The 19,068-nt window shown below is 48.5% G+C and overlaps 1 protein-coding gene across 2 annotated transcripts in view; it reads right to left on the reverse strand.

Moving 5' to 3' along the window:
- The window catches only part of LOC144120427 (dorsal-ventral patterning protein Sog-like), a 287,843-nt gene that overhangs the window by 48,539 nt on the left and 220,236 nt on the right, over positions 1 to 19,068 (reverse strand). For both annotated transcript variants that reach the window (XM_077652796.1, XM_077652797.1), the window contains 3 exons: positions 704 to 838; positions 322 to 416; positions 108 to 252 (listed from right to left, as the gene is read on the reverse strand). In XM_077652796.1, coding sequence (XP_077508922.1) covers positions 108 to 252; positions 322 to 416; positions 704 to 838 — 375 coding nt within the window. The remainder of the gene's footprint in view (positions 1 to 107; positions 253 to 321; positions 417 to 703; positions 839 to 19,068) is intronic.

Genomic DNA, 19,068 nt, shown 5'->3' on the forward strand with positions numbered 1-19,068 from the left:
AACGGCCCCTGTGACACTTTCGCGTCCATATCATGAATGCATTTTCATTCGAATGTCGCTCCTTTTCAACGCGTTCCCACAGGAATTCGAAGAAATCGGGACCCCACTGTTGCATGTCGGCCGGACGACGACGGGCCCCTCGATGTGTCGCTGTCCGTCGGGCGACGTGAGGCGCATGCGCAGCTTGCCGGCCACGAGCAGCCGCTGCTGCTCCGCAGACAGACTCAGCTTCACGCTGGCCACGTTCAGCGACTGCAACCAGAGGAGAAGGAGAAGAAGAGGACTCCACCTCCTCCGCCCACCACCGTTGCGTATACCCACCACGTGGATCTTTGGCAGCACCACTTCCGAGCCGGCAACCGGAGTGGATGCGTCAGCCGCCAGGAGGCTCAGCTTGACCACCACGTCTCTTGCGTCTGCGGGACGAAACACTGCTGCAGGTGCGGGTGGAAGGTGATCGCTTCAATCGCAGTTAAATGCCCCTTTATTCCCTACAGCTGGGCATCTTAGATATCATTCCGAACGCGGCACCGCTTACAGCAGTGTAGCAGGGTGAAAGCCACACGCAGTAAGGAGCTGCAGCAGTTACCATGATTCGAGCAATGCAATGTGCCGGCTCGGGCCCTCTACGAAATGCGGTCCTGGGCAGAGTTGAGCCCTTGTGTAGCGTCGGGCAGAATTGCGTGAAGACAGACACACCCACCTGTGGGCGAGAATATTCCGTTGAACATGACCGTGACGTGTATGTCAGTCCTGGACGGCGAAATGGAGGCGACACCTCCTCCTCCCAGCGTCTCTCTCACCCCGGACTCGGGAACCATGAGCGAGCTGAACACCTCTGCAACAGTGAGCGAGAAGTAGAGTCAAAGCAGTGGCCTGCAGCATTGTGAGATAAATAAATGTCATGGCTTCAAATATGATGTCATGGCTTTTTCATACTCCCTTCCTTCCAACGGTGCGAGGAGAGTACTGCTTCACGTTTGACTTGTGCTTTTGAAGCGGTAGCTTCACTACTAGAGGTAACGGACTGAGATCGCCGTGTACTTCCCAAGACCTTCAAGGCTCAGTCAAGGTGAAGCCTTTAGTTTATGTTCGGAGAACCAGCGAATGGTCAGTGGTGAGACCAATGGTCAAGCCATGACAAAGATCAAACAAACGTTGAGGTCAAGGTCATTTCAAGGTCAAGTCATAGTCATCACGGTCAACTAAATTCGGGTCACGTGATCGACCCTTGGCTCGCCAAGGCGCCGAAATGCGACGTTTACGTGATAGGGCTTGACGTCGCGCCCTCCTTAGCCGAGTACATAACGGGAGCAGCGCCGGCGCGCCTAGGAACGAAGTCGACATGCGGTGTTCACCTGCTAAGCCGTGACATCACGGCCGCTTCTCCCTCGGTTTAACCAAAGCTAAACCATCGTCAATTTTTTTTTTATTTAGTTCACGCCATCGTAAGTATTTATCGAGCCGAGCACGTTAAGCGGTTGCAAGCGTGTGCGACTCCCTTCTAAAGCATTTTACTTCCTAATAAATACATAATTCAAATAATATTACAGGTCTGTAAAGTGCAAAATATAGCAAGTATCAGCGAACTGTATGGTAGTTGACTTTCTTTGATTAATCTCGGCGCATTCTGAAGCAGGCAAATTAAAAAAAAAGCCCTTGCTCTGCGCAATGTTCCTGCAGGTTAAAGAACCTTAGGCAATCCGGAACCTTCCACTACTGCGTTCCTCGTAGCCTGTTAGTAGATTCGACAAGTTGAAGCGTACATCGTTTTAGTGCGCTATAATACTAAGATCCCACTCACCGATTTCCCCACTGTCTGTCTGGCTATTCTGTACCTAGGTGGCCCCCTAGTTGGCAGAAGGGTCACCTAGGTCAGATGACCTTGTGACGTCATCAGAATCTTTCCACGGGACTGTGGGCAAACTGCCCACTGTGGCAAGCGACAGTTCAATTATTGGCTGGTCTCAAAAGGTTGCTCGGAATAATAACCTGGGTCTCACAAGCCTGACCGATGGTAGCATCTGCCATCGTAGGGCGGTGGCGCATCGCTTAACTGCTGCACCACTGCGCCAAAGGTAGTATGAGGACTCCCAGCGATCTATGAATGTAAAGCTTTGGGTAATGAGAGAGCTTTTAAAGAAAATCACAAAACGAGACAGGTTGCATGAAAAATTCCTGAAAACCAGAGAACCTTTGCACCTCAAATTCTTCAAGTCCTTCAGAAACAAGGTAGCCAGAGAATGAAGAAGAGGTAGAGATGTGTTTTATATTCGCCAGTTTATACCTTGTACCGGACAAAATCATAAACTATAGAAGACTAGTGTCTGACGGAAACCCGTCTGGTCGGAATGGTACATGACGAAAATAGATGGCGCCGACCAAAAGAAAGGATCGGATGACGTTTCGGGAAAATGAACAAGGACCCGCCGCGGTGTCTCAGTGGTTAGGGCGCTCGACTACTGATCCGGAGTTCCCGGGTTCGAACCCGACCGCGGCGGCTGCGTTTTTATGGAGGAAAAACGCTAAGGCGCCCGTGTGCTGTGCGATGTCAGTGCACGTTAAAGATCCCCAGGTGGTCGAAATTATTCCGGAGCCCTCCACTACGGCACCTCTTCTTCCTTTCTTCTTTCACTCCCTCCTTTATCCCTTCCCTTACGGCGCTGTTCTGGTGTCCAACGATATATGAGACAGATACTGCGCCATTTCCTTTCCCCAAAACCAATTATTATTATTATTAAAATGAACAAGGTTTCAGTGGGGGTGCCGAAACATCATCCCATCCTTTCTTTTGGTCGGCCGCCTTCTATTTTCATCAAAATAAACACTCTCACAGGAAGGAACCAGGGGAGAATCGCCCCAGGAAATTTCATTAAACGGACGCCTAGTGAAAGATCAGGAACTTGCTGATGCATTTAACCAATACATTGTGGCGAAACGCTTCGACTCGAATTTTCGTGTCACTAATGATATCATAGCACCTATAAACAATATTTCAGTTTTTTTTTTCGCGCCAGTAGATACTGCTGAGGTGTGTTCCTGAAGCTTAAAAATTCACTCAGCTGCGACATAGACGACCTGCAGGTACGGCCTATTAAGTATGTTATATATGATATTACCGCTATTTTGGCGCACATTTACAATTTGTGCATTTCTTCAGGCGCTTTTCCTGATAGTATGAAAACTGCAAAAGTAAGCAATTTTAAGTAAAGGCGACAAGCAGAATATAAAAAACTACCGTCCAATATCGGTCCTCCCAATTTTTCCAAAGCGCTTGGAGAAAATCGTCCTAGACTGCCACCATTTCGCAGTAAATACCAGATTACAACTGAAGCACAGAATGGATTTCAGAAACACAAGTTCACAATACTGGCACTCTTAGACCAGAAAGAGTTCATATTATTGTAAACTTTGGACATAAATATTTAACTATCGATACATTTGTTGATTACACACTGGCTTTTTGACCACATCAATCACAGTCTTCTCCCCAAAAAGCTAGAATGATAGGGCATAAGGGGCACACCACTTGTTTTATTATCCTGCTATATTGAAAAGAGGCACCAATTTGTCTCAATAAATGAAATTAAATCGCAAGCCACAGAAATAATCTCAAGTAAGTGAGTATTGTCGGGTCGCTACTTTTCAACTTTTACGTTAATGATCCAGTACCTAGTAATCAACAAGCAAAGTTCGTGATGTATGCAAATGACACAAGCATTTTCTTATCGTCCCACAATTATGCAGAACTAATGACAATGGCAAATGAACTTCTTGGCAGGCTTTCTATTTGGTCGAAACAAAACTGTCTGCAGGTTAGTTTCAATAAAACCAGAGCTGTAATTTTTCGAACTCAGGATAAAGAAATCACAGAGAATCACGCTCTTATGTTCCAGTTTGCGCATATTGAGGCCTTGAACACAATTAAAATTCTTGGTGTAAGCTTCTCCAACAACTTACAATAGGATGACCACGCAGAGTCAGTGCTCAAGAAGCTCAGCAGAAGTGTAATGTTAAGGCGCAATGGACACATTTTCTGTACTTGTGTGAAATTTTTTTGCCTCGCACATTAATTACGATAATTTAGTATCGGGTACAACCATGCAATCAAATATTAATAATACATTAGTCATGCAGAAAAGGGCCCTGCGTATTACTGCCAATGCATCCTACACAGAACACAATGACTCTTCAAGAAGCATACTGGATAAAAAAAATCCACGACCTTTACGCATATGGTCTAGTAAGAGAATTTTACTTCAGAACGAATAAACATAATTTTACTTAAGTGCAAATCGAAATTTACATTATAATGTACCCGCTTACAGTACAAGCCGCACAGAAACGTGGAACGTTGCTATATATATAGAACAAATTATAACAAGCAAAAGCTTGAGAATAATTTACCGGGGTTATTAAATTTCCTAAATGAAATTGGCACTGACATCGGAAATATGAACTCTTCAGAATTTAAGGCTTTCCTACAAACCTGTAAGTATGAAGGCATAACATGTAATACATTTTCTCTTCTACGTGTTTCTATTCTTTTCTTCAAATAGAGGCAACCTGCGCAAATCTCGTGTTCAATTTTTGCATATTATACTTGGCATTATCTGGACGTGAAACTTGTTTGTAAAAGTCTCAAGTGTGCTTTGTATGCCATGCTAGTCCGAGATGCTACACGTAAAGGGGGTCGAGGGTATTTCAAGCAGCGTACCAGCGGCTTTTATCTCGGTCTCCTTCATTATTTGTAATCAGAATCAATAAAGGAACTAAGAAAGAAAGAACGAAAGTAGGAAAGAAAGAAAAAAATAAAAAAGAAAGAAATAGAAAAGGAAGAAATGAAGAACAAAAGTAGGAAGGAAAGAAAGAAAGAGAGAGAAATAAAGAAAAAGAAAGAAAGAGAGAAAGGAGGAAAGAAATGATAGAGACTGCAAAATTCTGCATATGTCGGCGTTACCCCATTAACTGTATGGAGCCATATGCCCATAAGGCGGACTTTAAGTGCGATTTCGCCGATCATTGTATGAATCCGACTTAACCTTGAAAACGGAGTATCGAATCGAAACCGAAGTAAAAACCGAAGTGCTAGCGGATTTGCTTCGCATCTGGCCTAACCACGCACGAAATCCGTCATTTTTTTTTCTTTCTCGCCGGCCTCGCTTAGCCCTCACTCTGAAATAACACGACTGCTTCCAGAGTCATTTCGTCGTTTCCGCCTACAGAACCATCGTCCACCGGCCAGGTGACAGCACGCTGACTCCATGCAGGAGAGAAACTCAGACGCGCCCGCCCTATTGACGAGCTGGAGCCTCTTTGGGTGAGGTGCGCCAGAGTCAACGCACAGCAGCGCCCAAGGGCAATCGTAAGAGCTTTAAAGGTAGCGCATTAGGAAAGCAGCACAACGGCATGTAAAGCAGTTCGCAGGCAACAAAAACTATACGCGTTGCATACTTCTCGCGAACAGCACTCTTATTGGCTCCGTAGCAAGGAGTGAGGGGAAAAAAACGTGAAATGTGCCGCTTTTTCACCAATTTTTTTTCGTTGTATCTTCAATGTATTGGCAGCTAAAGGGGACCGCGAACTGAGAAAGAGCGAAGGGGGACATAAATGGGCGACGCACGCGATCTAACTTCGCACAGATTCCCTATGTGCCACGAAAAATTGGAATTTCGAGAAGCGTGATTTCGAGCCACTGGGAGTACAAAGCAATCATGTCAAATTATTTTGTCTTCGAAATCAAAACATCTGAAAATATCGAAGGCTAGAGAGCACATGCTATGAATTACACACACACACGCACACGCACACGCACACGCACACACACACGCACACGCACACACACACAAAGGGCGGTGGACTCCGCTTTCCCGGAACGACGCCTCATTATAGAGAAAAATAATGTTCCCTGAAAATGTCAAACAACAAATGAATGGCAGCGAATTAAGCATCGATAACCATAATGAAAAAAAATTTACCGACGGTTACTACAGCAGGTAATGGAAATTTGAGTGCACCTCTTCACGGCTGGCAGGTGGCGTGTTACGCTGCTAGCCACCCTCCGTCGACTTCCCGTGGCAGCCACACCCTCCAGGTGGCGCTTCGCTCGCCTACTTGGACAGCCCATTACGCCGACAGCGCCGCCGACGACGGCTACGAGGCGGAAACCAAGAACGGGCGCCTAAGGCACGTTCACATGCATGCGATTTTCTCCTGCCACGCTGCGAATTCTGTCGGTCTGCGACTGGGGAGGGCCGTCGGTCTAGTCGCAGACGGCTTGCGATCGAGTTCCGTCGGGTTGGTATCCAGTCGCAGCGTCGGTGTGTTCGTTCTGCGACTGACCAATGGGGAGCGCTGAGACGGCGTGCGACGTGGGGTCACGTGGGAGCTGTTGCCGCGGTGGAAGAAAAACTGTTTATTCTAATCGAAACATGCGAAATATTGTCTTCCATCTAAAAATACGCTGGACATAAAATCATCAACACATTCCGTGTGACGTTTCTGTCGCGTTTATTAATGGGTTGCCTATGCAAACCTTGCCTGTTCCTCCGACCGAATTCGCTGCGTCGGTGTTGCATGTGAAAGCAGTGACCGAAAGACCGAAAATCGCACTGCGGCCTCACCGACTACAAAGAATATTTTCGGTCCAGTCGCAGCATGTGAAACGGGCCTAAGAGCTGCGCTCTAACACGGGTCGCGGAATTGCGATAAAATAAATAATGAAAACGGTGCGCTTCCTTTCTTTTTCCACCGCTTTTCACCACCGCACACAAGCAGACAGGCACAGTGAAGGCTCCGTTGAAAACTCCGCGACGGGTGCGAGGTAGAAATGCGTCTCGAGGTACGAAAAACATTCGGCAGCAGCGGCAATTGCAGCGAGAACAAGATGCATGCAAATTCACGCAACTCGTTACGCCGACTTTCCAGAGAAATCGATGAACAGCTTGAAAGGATAGACGAGAGAGATGTTGACGAGAAAGCCCTGACGCGAAAAATGAGGAGGAAAAACGTTTCCCTTTGAAACGCACGCAAAGATAAAGGTCTGCATTGACAACTGCATCGAAATGAAGAGCCAGGCTCCATTCACGGAGAAAATACCGAAGCCAGTGAGAAGAGAAGTTCCGAGGAGGAGTTACGCCCATAGGAAAGAAGAGAAGGAAGAAGAAGGTGAAAAACAAGAAAGAGAAAAGCGGAACCCATTTTACACAAGAAAAGGAAGTATTGAAGTCAAAAGAGAGCAAAAAAAAAAAAGAAACACCATGCGAGTGGGCAGCGCCGACAGATGGGAGCCGGAAGAGAAGAAAGGGCTGAAATGGGCGCACAAGACGAGGACGTGCTCAGACTACGCGAAAACAAAATCAACCTCCGCGAAAGGTGGCGCGCAGCTGGAGAGCGAGGAAGATGACGCTTCTGCGGAATTTCAAAGAAGGCAGCTGATTGTAAGGCTAGCAACAACAATTCACCGTGATGCGTACGAGCACGATGCGACACTACGCATGGATGGATGGGTGGAAAACTCTATTAGGCACGCGAGTTTGGATCTTTTAAGGGATCAGAGCCACCCACATTACGCGCATGTGTCCAGTCCACGTAAGGCCATGGCACTGGCGTCTCGGTTCACACAGCGAAGTTGGGTGTCCGGGACCTTCCACGCAAGCAGGGCCTCCCATTCCTCCCATGTTCCGATGGCGGGCTGTCCCTGCGGCGTAGGTTTGGCAGGGCAGCCAAAGAGGATGTGGTCCAGAGAGTGAACTCTGGGGAAACAGTGCGGAAGCAGGATAGAAGCTGAGGGGTGGGAAGAGGTCGCGTCTGGAGTCGCATCCAGAAGATTTGTTGGGAGTGGGATAGGCGAGGGTGAGGAGGGGGTAGAGTCGACGGGCGTGGCGTGCTTGTTGTGTGAGTTCTGAGGATGTGTGTGCCCACTCACTCGAGAAATCCAGGATGGGATCGCCACTTTCCCTGCAAATAAGTGCTCGGGCTATGTTATCGGCGGCCTCATTTCTGGGATTGCCAGAGCGAGCCGGCACCCACACGAGCTCAATGCGCCTATCGGAATTTAGGGTGCACATTCTCAATATCTGCCACGAAGAGGGGTGGACGCGTCGCGGGCGAAGTCAAGAATGGCTGTTTAGGAATCGCTAAAGCCGCATTGGTTGGGGTGTGGCTAACGCTACAGCTGCTTCCTCTGCTTCTTCCGGGATACGGGTGGGGTGGCGAGAGGTCTATGAAGTGGGTGAGTGGGGGGGGGGGGTTTGCTGGATGGTAAGCCACAGCTATTGAACGGTCTGGACCACATGCGGTGTCCACCCAGCGCACATCCTCTGAAATACCATATTCTTTATGGGGAACTTTGTCTCGCGCGACTCGACGGTACTGATGATATTCAGGATGGACATTCTTAGGGAGGGGTTTGAGGATAAGGGCATGGCGCGTAGGAGAGAGATTAAGTCTGTAGCGTGTGCGGGTATGCGAATTCCCAGAGTGTCCAGTGTATGCCGTCCTGTTACCGGGCCAGCCAGACGAAGGCACAGTACACGTGTGTCGATGTGCCTCTATAAGGTCTTGTATAGTGTTGTGCGTTCCTAATTTTAAGAGCTTCTCCGTGTCAGTGCTCTTTGGTAGGTTGAGTGCTGCTTTGGTAGCCATGCGGATTAGAGCATTGATTTTATCTTTGTCCGCACAGGAGAGGTTCAGGTAAGGAGAGGCGTGGAGGATGCGACTAAGGACAAAGGCATGCAGCACTTTCAGATTCCTTCGTCTAGACCGTCTCGTGAGTGTAAAGCCCTTCTAAGAAGATGGATGACGGAGTAAGCGGACTGTTTTAGTGCTTTCAAGGCGAGGTTGTTTTTCCAGGGACGAAGAGACGGCCACGAAAGGGAAAACGTACATTCTGAAGTAAAGAAGGAAGTTGAGGGAAAGCCGGAAAGGTGGGAGGAACCGCTTTGGGAAATAATCGAGGTTGTTTGCGCGGCGGAAGCCGGATCTTGACAAACAGCCGAGAAGCACCACGTCTCCCCCAAATGTCGGCCAGCAGCGCGAGTTTCCTATCAGTGAACTGAACTTGACTGAGTGCAGGAAAAGTGCGAAATGTGGCAGCCAGGAAACTTGTGTGGGTTCCCAGTGGGATCCGAAATCTTGCAAGAATTCATTCCATAGACGGTCAATCAATTTCAAAGGATCATCCCTAGTTCTGAAGCGCTTACCCTGCAGACAGATTTCCTGGACAAAAGCCCGTTTCCGCGGCTCCTGCTACCGCACAATCAGCGCCACGCAAAAACTGCTCACCCGGCGCCTTACGTAAACATCCGAGTCACTTAATCTAGCCGTGCCCAATGCACTCTGCGTACGTGCATCCCACAGGTGGCGGCCCTTGTCGCCGGTACGCCGAGGAGCCATGCGTGGCTCTCCCGGACGCGCAAACTTTCCCATGTCTGCCCTGGGTTGGTTGACGAGAGTCATCATCATTATCGTCAGCCTGACTACACCCACTGTAGGGAAAAGGCCTCTCCTATGTCTCTTCTATGTCTCTCCAATCATGCTTTGTTTTGAAAAAGAAAAGCCCCAGCGATAGTACATATCGCCTGGACGCAATCGTGAGCTCCGGCTTGAAGATTGAACATTCCGAGAGCAGACGACAAACTTGGAGGAGAATTCTGCACTTAGCGCATAATATTACACCCAAAGCTGTAATAGCTTTATAGAGGCCATTCAGTACAAGCCACTTAGGTGGTACATACAACGGCAGCCGTAAAGAGTAACGCGTTCACCCTCTCCTGTCGACAGGAAGAGTGGAGGCCGGGATCGAGCGCCGCCGGTTGCTATGGCACCGGCCGGAGAGGGAGAGCCAGTGCAGCCGGAGCTGGCGCAGCGAGGGGGACAGGGAGCAAAGAGAAGTAGGAGCACCGCGCCGAGGTGTAGGAAAGAAAGTCAGAGTGAAAGAAGAAAAAGAAAAAGCGGTGTGCCGCGGCTGAAGCGGCTGAAGTCACGGCGATGGGGCGGCTAGCGCGGTGGTTGAACGAACGAACGAGATGAAGAGGAGGATAGCTGGACAGCAGGAGCGCATCATGTAACAGCAGCCGCGTGAGGCTTGCGAACGTCGCAAGGAGTCAATGCCGCGTCGTGCGAAGGAGAGAAGACCACGACGGATGTTCACGAAAAGCGTGCGCCGTCGTATCCTTGCAGATGCTGGCGGAAGTGAATATTTTCCATTCCGACGCCAAAGTCGACAGCGCGTTGACATAGAGCTGAACGTGCAAGGTCGCACCGCTAGCGGCTAATAGAGTGGCGAGGCCCAGTGGCAAAACGAGTTCGAAAAAGAGAGGCCAAACCAAGTACCTAAGCGTGCTGGAAATAAACAGGCCAAAGCCAAGTACCTAGCTAAACATGCTCGAAAGAGAGCCGACGCCAAGCAGCTAAACGTCAGCGAAGTAGACCAAAGCCATGCAGCTCTTCGCGTGTAAGGTTTGCTCCTCGGGTGCATAAAAGGTCCGTAAATATGCCTGTGCCAACGCTGCGGTCCTCGTTGCATGCGTGTGCCAGGCTGACCTTGCCCGCCAGAAACGACGCTAATTCCAACCAGCTTTCACTGATTAATGCGTTAAGCCGGTAAGCTCAGCTCTACTAATTTTTTTAGCATCCCCCCCCCCCCCTTTTTTTTAAGGGCCATATTAGTACTCATCAGATGCAATTGGTGCGCTCGCGTTCAAAGCTGCGCATTCCTCGTCGTGTACACCGGCCGCCACAAGTTTACGGGGCACGCGAGTTACTACAAGGCATGTTTTATGGCAGCCACTACATGCGCTCCGAAATAAAACCGGCATCCTGTCCATCAAGGCGGGAACTTTGCGCAGCACCTGACACTTTCAGGCCATCTGTCCAGGGTACACGGATATAGCGGTTTTCGGTGACACGTGTGTCCCGAGAACATTTAACGCGGGGTGTACATATCTCGGCTTTTTACGCGATAGCGTTAAGGCTGCCGTTCTGCAAAATATACGGCGTTGTCGCTGGCATGGTAAGCGGCAAATCCTCGAAGAAGCAACCTAGGTCACGTGACAAGCTGCCCACCTCACTGCGGGCAGACTGACCACCGCGGTAGCTGGCACTTAACTAATGATCGGTCGCGAGAGGTTGCTCGGGCAGAGCAGCCTGGGCAGCACAAGCACCACCGGTGGCAATATTTGCCATCGCAGGGCAGTGGCGCATCGCTTGCACCACTGCGCCAGTAGGAGGACCGGCCGTGATCTATGAATGTAAAGTCGAGAATGACCAATTGCAGATATTTGGGCATTAACCCGTTAACGCTGTCGTGTCATACCCCTAAGGCGGATCTGAAGAGCCCTCCAAGTTTTGTTTCTTCAGAATGATTATCGGACGTGGCGTTGAAAGCTTAACTTAAATGGGAAGGACGTCCTTGTGTCATGGCAGGTTCTCGCCCGCATAGAAGTACTAGCTGTCTTAATTTAACGTACAATCTCTATTACACAAACGACACATTGGCGGTGGCAGATGGGGGGAAATAAGGGTACGCTGCATATATTGACTACTCCACAAAATCTGTACTAAATATTACTCTTATTGTACTCTTATTTGAAACGACAGAGTTAAGATAAATCGCAGAAGAAATGAAAGTGAGCTATACACTGCTTTGCCAGAGAGATGTACTTTCCTTAAGACAGGCAAACAAGGAAATGGTTGTAAACAAGAGCAGTTTGAGCATAGTAAGAAGCCCCCTTTAAACGCCAAGCGTGGGACGGTTCCTGCTCGATCGCACGCAGTCAACAAAGACGAAAGCAGCGCGTCGGCTCCAGTGAAAAAAAAAAAAAAAAAAAGTTCCCAACACGCGGGTCCAAGAAGGAACGGGCGCTTCTGGAACTGTGATGAGAAACTGGCTCTGCCATAGAAAGGGGGCAGCGTAGCAAGAGCTAGACGTTCGATGTTTAGGTAGAGGGAGGGGGGGGGGATGAAAAATGCCGGCAGGAAAAAATGGAACCTTGAATAGTTCGGGGGTGAGAACCACCGCAAAGAAAATCTCGTGTAGAGGTGAAAAACAAAACAAAAACAAACGAAGTTAAAGGGAAAAGTCGGTGTAAAAGCGGAAAAAAAAACAAAGAACAAAAGGCAACTAGCTAAAAGGAGAGACCGGATGCAAACAGAAGACGAAGGATTAATGGGATAGTGAAGCAATACCGTGACAGTTTTGGAATTTGCTGAAGTTTCATTCAGAAGGTGATATCATCTAAAGTTGCAGTCTTTATTTCGGGCATTTTTGAGCAGATGGCGTTATTTTCTAGGTTTTGCGCGTGGGCACCAGGCGTACGTGATGTCCCACTTCTCGCGGCGACGTGCTTGCGGCGCACCGAGGTGGAATCGGTGCTGTTGTGGCGCCTGGACGTTCGCGAGGTGAAAACATGCAACAAATCGCCAGATAGTGACGATGCCGAAACGACCGAGAACAGAAGACCACGCGGCTAGGACTCCATCGGCTCACAAGCGACGCGAGTAAAATGAGCCTAGAGCGCCATCGATTTCGAGCAGACGGCCGCATCCAGAAAAGTGGTAACTGCGAACATTCCAATCCAAGTTGCTATGCCTCTGTTTCCTGATAAGGTATTAACACCTTGACACGCCATTTTTGTTTACATTTAAAAGAAGCATTTTTTCGCCTAAATCATATATTAAGGCCTTAAAGAAAGACAATTTGTTAGTTTTCCAGCGCAAAATAATAGCGATTAATTTTTTGAAGGGATGTGCAGAATTTCGTACGAAATGTCATAATTGAAAATAGCAACATCCAAATGTCGCGACTTCTCAAGTAAACAGCCGAACGATCGTGTAAATAATTTTTATTTCAAAAGTGCACATTACGCTTGAAATTGCGAAAAAAATGCTATTCGCGGCAAAATAGGACTGTACAAAAATGGCAGATGGCGCGCTTCCCCGCTGACTGGTTCGCGAAATATTATTTACTGCGTTCGCTATACGGCATAAAAAAACGACATATTTGCGATGTGAAAGGCGCGAATCCACCTGAGACAAAGAAATCGCAGCTAGGCGTAGCCCACTTTCGAGAAAGCTGCGTGTTTCATTTGTACACAATTGTGCACATAGCGCGTAAAAAGCTTGAAACATTTTCTTTTCCAAAGTAAAATCAAGGCGCCTCCTTCATTCATCGCCCCAATTATCGCTCAGAGAGCAGCCGCAGCGCCGAGATAACTGTGCGCCCCGCAAGCATTGCCAATCGCGCTGCCAGTGCTTGAAACGCGAAAACAACAAGCTGAATTGGCATACGGCAGAGCGAAAGCATATGCCGTTGTTTCTTGTGACTGGTGGGTTGTTGCACCACTGTCAATTAGCGTGCCTAACTCCCACGAACGGGACATGGCACGCAGCTCTCCTGGCATGGGGTTTTTCAGTAAAGTGCAAACGTTGTTACGTGGATAATGCCACCGGTGCTACTTTCTGATGGTCTCAGGCCTGAGCAAAGGAGCTGTCCGCTCGGTGTTCCTTATATTTGCGTACGCTTGCATGCAAATCACACGCACGCGATTTTCGAGGAAGGTTCGAAACTGCGCCAAACGACGAGGACAGGAGAAACGAATACAGCACCACTGCGCCCGCGGTGTCGTGCTCGTTTCTTGGCCTCGTGCACTGTTGCTTTCGCGCAGTTTCGAGCCTTCCTCGAAGACGAACCGACTAGCCCGCAAGAGCGTTCCACTAAACCCGATATATTTATTTCTCTGCCTGTTGAAGTATACCGTCTTCGCGAAAAGTAACGATCAACGGGTTTTCCTTGTTAGGCGTGTAGGAGAGCACCCGTGGCAGCCCTTGAGCTCTGAAAAGGTGTAGAGTAAGGAGAAGCCTTGTCCTCACATCTCTCCGGTCCGTCGCAGTGCCGTGAGGGCTGCACAATACGGCTGAGAAGGAAAACCCGTTGCTCGGTTTCTTTTGGCAAAGTAGCCACGCACATGTAATACCTGCGGGCAGTTTTTTCCTTCTTGTGAATCTACGGCGAATTTGGAGTAAGGAAGAGGAGCTTGTTTCCAGATTAGTTACGTCCGCATCGCATTCGAAAACATTTTTCATTGGAGGTTATTTGAATCAATGAAGAAACTGGAAGCATTGAAAATACTCCCGAACTTTCTCGTCACAACGAGATGTACATGTAGCAAATGCCGCCGCGTTTTTATCCTTAAGGTTTATGGAATTGAGTGCACTCAGAATGTGTAGAGAGCGCCCAATTATTGCAATATACTTTGTTCTTTTTACGTGCCCTATAATTTTCGTGCACTTTAGGTCTCCTCCCTGCTGAAGCGAGGCTGTCAGGCTTCTTGTTCACACTTCCTAATGTGTACGGCAACGCGTCAGGTATGAGGCGCTGTCGTTTCAGTGATATGGTGAGGATTCGCAGCATAGTAAGATTTGTTCGTAGCTGCTGCCGGCTATAAATGGCCCCGTGAGAAATCAGATCCGGAACGTCTCTCGGGAAGGCACGGATCCATACCATTTGGAGCTTCGGATCTTTCGGAAACCCTTTCCCGTCGCATTGCTGCTACACCCCTCCCCTTTCGTTATTCCAGCAGCTGCGTGGATCAGACTTCAGCTGCAGGCGCAACGGGAACGATCGACTACGACAGCCCACTCAGCGAGTCCAGTACGTGGCACATTCTCCAGCAGGCGCACACCGAAGCGGCCGGGCTGGCTGATTGTTGAGACACGTGACGTCAGTGCTTTCAAGGAGCAGTAGTTTCGGGCGCCGTCACCAGGTGCACCAGTTCACGAAAAAGTGAGGGAAAAACGTTTTCGTGCGAAAAGCGATGCGCTTTCCGTCGACTTAGGAACGCCAGCTTTTAATGTAGTATAAAACTAGAAAGCCTAAAATTAAATGCAACGGCCCTTTAAAACGTACGCATCGGTCTTCGTTTTGTATTGTCACGGACGCCACTAACGCAGTAAAGCTCTTTTAATTTATTTCTTAAGAAATCAGCGAGAATCGACCTCGCAGACGATTTTAGGTAACCTTTCCTACTGATAGGTTTATGCTTGTCTGTCTCTTCTCGTCTTTCGTCTGTTCGCGCTGTTCCACCCACCATGAACTGTTACCAACTAGCCCAACTTTCCATCCTTCTTCAGTGTATAGCTTTATATTATAACCTCCGTGAGACAAACTGTGAAGCATGAAGCTGTGAAGAACTGCCCCCTACAATGTTCTCTGTGCTTCTTTACAACGTGTTCAGGAAGCCATTTGCCTTTTCATCCACCATTTCTCTTTCGTAAAATTTACTCCCACTCAAAATTAAAGAATCTTATAAAGGACATTTACGCGGCCGTCGGGAAATCAGTTACGGTGTTTTACGCTGCACTTATCGATTGGTGCTTGCATGATAAGCATTCATTTTTTTTTTCATGGACCACCTTGATGCGCACGTTTGGCAGTTTTCTCGTTTATTGAAATTTGAGCACGATCGACTGACGCTGCAAAGCCCAGGTGATCGAAATTAGTCCGAAATCCTTCCCTATGCATGGTGTGCATTGTAGCGTCTTTCCCGGTTTCAGCTTGCGTAAAAAATCATTAGCGTTATGAGAGTTACAGTACGAAGTGTGTGAAAACGCAGTGCAACAGGCTGAGCATATATGTACTATAGTTTAAGCTGAGCTAAAAAGTGAGGAGCACTTATTACTCATTTACAAGTTTTCCTTAATAGCAGCGGTAGCTTTTATTTATATTACAGGCTTAAAATTTGCTTTGATGTTCTTGAGATGCATACGTGCTGTTTTTATCCCCTGCAAGTACTGCGCGCTTAAAGAAATCCCGACGCAAAGGGAAATTGAAACTGGCGCGAACGTTAAAGCCAGAGAAATAAGAGCAACTCTGCCGTGAAGCGACGCATCTGGTCGACGCTGTCATTGGCGATGAATGAATGAACATCTTGATTGCTGCAAATGAAGTGCACGCGGTAAAAGCTCAGTGTGCAGCGAGGCCTGTATGTGACGTCGCTCTCCCTTGTGGTACTCTCGCCGAATCAGTGTCGTTCCCTGAACGCTGCGGTTCGACATGCGAAGGCGTCGACGAACAAAGGGCGGCGTTCGCAGCCTTCCTGCGTGGACACACTGCGAAAGGGACGCAGGTTCTCCGCATTCAAACGACATAAGGGTCGGCGAAAAGCCCATCCCACTTCCATCTTTCTTCTCGAAGAACGTGAGACATTTTCGACTGCAGGGGTAACCGCAGAAATGCGCTGTTGGGCGAAATCCTTTCGTATTTGCGCTTCGTGGTGCCCGAATGGTGGCAAGCCCAAAAAGAAAGACGCTCTGGCACATCTATCGAAACAGCTGTGCTTTACGAGTGCGCAGAGTTAATTCACTACCTCGCGTTACGGCCTTCCATTCGCAAAGAACTCTCCTGGCTACGCAGTGAAGCAAACGTTTCGGGGGAGCATCTACCGACTGCAGTCACCAGTGACGCGAGCGTGTAACCAGGCAGGGGTGGCAGAACACGAGTGACGTCGCAACGCCGCACGACGAAGAGGAGAGAAGAACAAAGAGACAGCTTGGAGCCGGTGGTTTTGAAGCGAAAAGCTTCACTACGTGGGTCAGAGCCGAGCTTTGTGCTAGCCGAACTGGTGAGTTTTGCGCATGCGCGAAAACGAGTGACGTCACCAGAATATGGGGGACCCCCAAATGAGGAGCTAGACGCACCCATAACGGAGGCTGAAGTGAGAGCGGAAATAATCAGGCTTAAAACGAAATCGGCCCCAGGACCAGATGGACTAACAAACAAAATGCTACGAAATCTAGACGATGAGTCGATCACAGCTATAACAAAGTATGTACAGCAGGTATGGGAGAAGGGTGAACTTCCGAAACAATGGAAAGAAGCTAGCATCATACTAATCCCCAAACCGGGCAAGCCCCCTAAGCTTGAGAACCTCGGCCGATTTCCCTCACATCGTGTGTAGGGAAACTAATGGAACATGTAATCCAAACGAGGCTAACCCGATTCATGGAAGATAATGAACTATAGCCAAATGAGATGGTCGGATTCCGGCCGGGCCTAAGCACCCAGGATGTGATGTTGAGACTCCAGTACGACATCATAGACTCGCGATCGAGAGATATAAAAACAATCCTAGGTCTAGACCTCAAGAAAGCTTTTGACAATGTCAAACACGAGGCAATCCTGACAGAACTTCAGGAAATAGGTGTAGGAGGCAGAACCTACAATTATATAAAGAACTTCCTGACAGACAGGACGGCAAAGATAAGATACCAAGATTTGGAATCGGAAGAAATAGAGCTGGGAAACAGAGGTACCCCACAAGGATCGGTACTCTCCCCACTCCTCTTCAATCTGGCAATGAGGGGTCTCCCAGCTAAACTTGGGAGAATAAAAAACCTAAATTTCAGCATGTATGCTGACGACATAAACGTCTGGATAAACAAAGGCAGCGAGGCAGAAATAGAGAACAAGCTGCAAACGGCTGCAGATACAGTGGTAGAGTACGTAGCAGCTAGGGGGCTTGCCTGCTCACCAGAAAAATCAGAACTCTTAATGTACAACCCGAAATCATTAAGGCTGAAAAAAGACAGCGATCTCAACATCATGGTCGGAAACAAACCAGTACCCAAAGTAGACAAAATAAGAATATTAGGTCTTTTCATTCAAAGTAACGGATACAACGACGAAACCATAAAGAAATTGGAAGGCTACGCAGCACAGATGACTGGGATATTCAGAAGAATAGCCTTCAAGGGAAGAGGGCTAAAGGAAAGGAGCCTAGTTAAGCTGGTACAAGCGTACGTCATCAGCCGACTCAGCTACGCTACACCATATCTAAACATCCGGGCCTCAGAAAGAGATAAATTGGACTCAATAATCAGGAGATGCTACAAACGAGCACTCGGAATACCCATAAGCACCTCCACCGAAAGACTCCTAGCAATGGGAATCCATAATACATGGAAAGAAATAGCCGAAGCAGTAAGGACCGCCCAGCAGGAAAGACTCAGCCAAACATACACAGGCAGGGAAATTCTAAGCATGGTGGGACTGCAGACGGACAGAGGCATGCAAAAGAAACAGGATATTCCAAGAAAAATCAGGGAATAGCTGAGGATTGACCCGCTCGCCAAGAACATGCATCCCACCTTCAATAAGGAGAGGAGGGAAAAAAGAGCTGAAGCACTAGTCAAACGCTTCAGCGAAGTAAACAGCGACACAGTGGCATACACAGATGCGGCGAGCGGCAAACTGGGAGCAGCAGTAGCCTCGGTAGTAGATGGCCAAAGTAAAGCAATCTCGGCAGCAACAATACGCAGCCGCAATCCAGGGGTAGCGGAAGAAGTAGCAATAGCGCTTGCTTGTGTAGGCACCAAGGCAAGATACATAATAAGCGACAGCAAAACAGCCATCTACAATTACGGAAGGGGCAGAGTAGCACCAGAAGCGGTGCGAATACTAGTTGAAGGAAAATTGATAGGAAAATTAGCCTCATATGGGCACCAGCTCACACGTCAGTTCCAGGCAACGAGGTGGCGCACCTCTTAGCCCGAGATCTCTACCGCCGGCCAAGAGCAGAGCCGCCCGATTGCAAGGAGCTTGACGAGAGAGTACAGACATACACGGAGATAATAGAAAACTACAGATTACAGCAAAGAACTGTCCCTCCACCGGACAAAGAGCTCGGAAACAGAGAGGCAACAACTTGGCGCAGATTACAAGCAGGAAACTACATAAATCCGGTATGGGCATCACACGTCCTGAAAGACGAAGACATAGACGATAAATGTAAGGAATGCGGGGAGAGGGGGACCCTCGACCACATAATCTGGAAATGCACACACTCCCCAGGGGTCAATGAAGGAATAAATAGTAGAGAAGCCTGGGAGACCCTTCTGCAAAGCGCGGACCCCGCCATGCAGAGGAAAGCCATCCATCTGGCGGTAGAGGCCGCGAAGAGCCAGCGACTCTGCCTGCATCTAGTCGCGGAGGCCCCGGCCCCTGCCCCTAGGCCTGCGCGCCAGGGTTAGGGAGTAGGGGGTCTCCATTTCTGATGGAAATAAAAGTTT

The sequence above is a fragment of the Amblyomma americanum genome, chromosome 2 (genome assembly GCF_052857255.1).
Source record: "Amblyomma americanum isolate KBUSLIRL-KWMA chromosome 2, ASM5285725v1, whole genome shotgun sequence".
Taxonomy (NCBI): Eukaryota; Metazoa; Arthropoda; class Arachnida; order Ixodida; family Ixodidae; genus Amblyomma; species Amblyomma americanum.